Consider the following 3,293-nt stretch of genomic DNA (forward strand, 5'->3'; position numbering starts at 1 on the left):
CGCATAGTCGCTGAGATGCAGATGATGAAGGAGCAAATGGACTACATGATGAACACCCTCAGAGGACGGGTGTCCAGCGATCTTGATGACCTGGTCCAGCAAACTGACTCACCATTCACAGCGTCTGTTAGTTCATTCCCCCTTCCACAAAAGTTTCGTATGTCGTAGGTAAGCTACGACGGGTCCAAAGATCCCTTAGATCACTTGGAGTCTTTCAAGACCCTGATGCACCTTCAAGGGGTGCCAGACACAATCATGTGTAAAGCCTTCCCCACCACGCTGAAGGGACCCGCAAGGATCTAGTTTAGTAGGCTAACGCCTAGCTCCATTGGTACTTTCAAAGAGTTAAGCGCCCAATTCGCCTTGCACTTCATCGGGGGGTATAGGTATAAGAAATCCACCGCATGCCTGATGAACATTAAGCAGCGGGAAGACGAGACACTGAGGTCTTACATAACTCGTTTTAACAAGGAGGCCCTCTCGATTGATGAAGTAGACGACAAGATACTCGTAACGGCGTTCACCAATGGGCTGCGGAAGGGAAAGTTCCTATTTTCCCTATATAAGAATAACCCGAAGACCATGTCAGAAGTGCTTTACAGGGCGACCAAGTACATGAACATGGAAGATGCACTATTTGCCCGAGAAGAGAAGCCCAAAAAGAGGGAAAGACAGGAAGATGCACGATCGGACAGGGGACGCAAGATGGCTAGAACTGGAGAACGATGGGAGGACCGACGCTCCAAATCACCCGTGGGGAAGTTCACAAGCTTCACTCCACTGATTGCCCTAATTGACCAAGTGTTGATGCAAATCAAGGATGAAGGAGCCCTAACTTTTCTCGGCAAGATGAAGGGAGATCCTAACAAGAGGTCAAGGGACAAATATTGCCATTTTCATTGTGATCACGGCCACGACACAGCTGACTGCTATGACTTGAAGCAACAAATAGAAGCTCTTATTAGGCAAGAAAGGCTACAGAGGATCGTCAGTAAGGAAAAAACGGACCCACAGCAGGAGCAGGCTCCCCAACGGGAGAACGAGCGCCCTAGACCGCCCATAGGAGATATAAGAATGATCATAGGAGGCACCGCGATAGCTAGGTCATCGAAAAAGGCCTGGAAGACTTACCTCAGGATGGTTCAGAACATCCAATTGACGGGTTCTGTACCCAAGATGGCACGAATCGACAACCCCTTCATCGGATTCTCGGAAGAAGATGGACGACATCTTCACCACCCACATGACGATGCACTCGTCGTTAGCATACAAGCAGGAGACTATAACATGCACCGGGTTCTGGTTGACAACGGCAGCTCGACTGACACCCTCTACTATCCCACATTCCAGCAGATGGGGATTGGTAGGGAGCAGCTAGTTCCAACTAACGCTCCGCTTGTTGGCTTTGGAGGGACGAGGGTATTCCCCCTTAGAGTTGTCACTTTGGCTATAATCGTAGGCGACTACCCCTAACAGATCACTAAGAATGTAACATTCCTCGTAATCGATTGCTCTTCCGCTTACAATGCCATCATGAGACGACCTACCCTCAATTTGTGGAAGGCTATAACCTCAACCTATCATTTGATGATCAAATTCCCTACTGACTATGGAGTAGGGGAATTACGGAGAGATCAAGTGGCTGCACGCGAGTGTTATATAGCCATGATGGAAATGGATGACCACCTCCAGGCCATGAGCATAGAAGAACATTGGGCAACAACAGAGCTCGTTGAAAGACTCGAAGATATACTTCTTAACAACTCCCGAGTCAAACACCGGGACTTCAAAGTTGGAGACCTCGTCTTGAGGAAAGTGATGGGCGCTGCTAGAGACCCCGCACAAGGAAAGCTCAGCCCAAACTAGGAAGGACCCTACATAATAACGTCATGGCTAAGGAAGGGCACCTACCACTTAGAGATACTTGACGGGTAGAAGCTGCGCCACCCATGGGACACTGAGCATCTCAGGAAGAACTACTAGTAGAAGACAGCATGAAGAATGCTACTCCTCATTCCCAGATTATTTCTTTTAGTCGTTTATCTTATTTTACTTTTGCCTACAATACATTTAAAGCCCAAAGGGCTGAAGTTTATTCTTTTTGGAAAAATTTCTTACTTATATATATGCATTCATCATAATAAGAGGAGTTTATTCAGAAACGACTGGCGTATTTGTTGTATGGATGGAATTAGCTAGTTTTCAAGTGTAAGTGGACGACCTTATTATTAAGTCCACAAAGTGGACGAGTCTATTGCTAAGACCACAAAGTGAGCGAGTCTATTGTTAAGTCCACAAAGTGGATGAAATTATCACTAAGTCCACAAAGTGGACAAGTCTGCTGTTAAAGTCCACAAAGTGGATGAGTCTATAGTTAAGTCCACAAAGTGGGCGAAATTATCACTAAGTCCACAAAGTGGACGAGTCTACCAGTAAGTCCACGAAGTGGACGAATTTAGCACTACATCCATAAAATGGACAAACTTATCACCAATCTGCAAACTAGACGAATTTAATATAAAGTCCACCAAGTGGATGGATTTATTAAGTCCACAAAGTGAATAGGTTCAATATAATGTCCACTAATTGGACGAGTTCATTACAAAATTACAAAATGAATGAATTTATTAGAATCCACAAAGTGGACGAGTAGTCAACTAAAAGAAAGCTGACGCCATTATCCGTAAGCTGAAGGATCCATGACGAGACTCAAAGTGATGGGTTGAAATCAATAAAGAAGACGAGCTTGACAACCTAAGTAGACGGCTTCGCCCTATTTCACTAAGTACCCTGGCATACAAGTGCAAAAGATAAACACACGCATGCCAAATAAAAGTAACGCATGTATATTGAAAGTGACGGACATAAAGTGATTTTTACAAGCAAAAGCCCAAAAACAAGCGGGCGTCAAACACTGTCTGGAATAAGCTTACATCTTACAATAAAGAAAGAAAAAGCTTAAGTTCATGGGACCAGGGGGTCTTGAGACTTTTCATCACCCTTTGGAAGAAGGGCTTGGACGCTTGGAGTGGAAGGATCTTCAGCATCAAGGTCTTTAACATGAGGATGGACTGATAGAGTCAGGGTGACGGGCTTGTCCACGACAGGCTGCGCAAGGACGATGCTATCATTTTTTGGGTCCGCCTCGAGCTTAGTATCATCGTCACTCTCCTCAAGGATAGTATTGCCCACAGGAGTTGATGGTAGAGGCTCATCCATACTGACTTTGGATAAATCCAAGTTAGGGTAGACGGACTTGACCTGCTTTTGGTAGTCTTCAAACCCGTCACCGT

At 45.4% G+C, this 3,293-nt stretch overlaps 1 protein-coding gene across 1 annotated transcript; it reads left to right on the top strand.

Annotated features, from left to right (window-relative positions):
- Nucleotides 1-411: 411 nt before the first annotated feature.
- On the top strand, nt 412-1,473 carry LOC142632976 (uncharacterized). Its single transcript, XM_075807282.1, has one exon. The coding sequence runs from the start codon at nt 412-414 to the stop codon at nt 1,471-1,473; it is 1,062 nt and encodes a 353-aa protein (XP_075663397.1).
- The last annotated feature ends 1,820 nt before the right edge of the window (nt 1,474-3,293 follow it).

The sequence above is a fragment of the Castanea sativa genome, chromosome 4 (genome assembly GCF_040712315.1).
Source record: "Castanea sativa cultivar Marrone di Chiusa Pesio chromosome 4, ASM4071231v1".
In the NCBI taxonomy this organism is placed as follows: domain Eukaryota; kingdom Viridiplantae; phylum Streptophyta; class Magnoliopsida; order Fagales; family Fagaceae; genus Castanea; species Castanea sativa.

Coding starts and splice junctions, on each gene's coding strand:
- LOC142632976 (XM_075807282.1), top strand. CDS start 412: ATGAACATTAAGCAGCGGGAAGACGAGACACTGAGGTCTTACATAACT.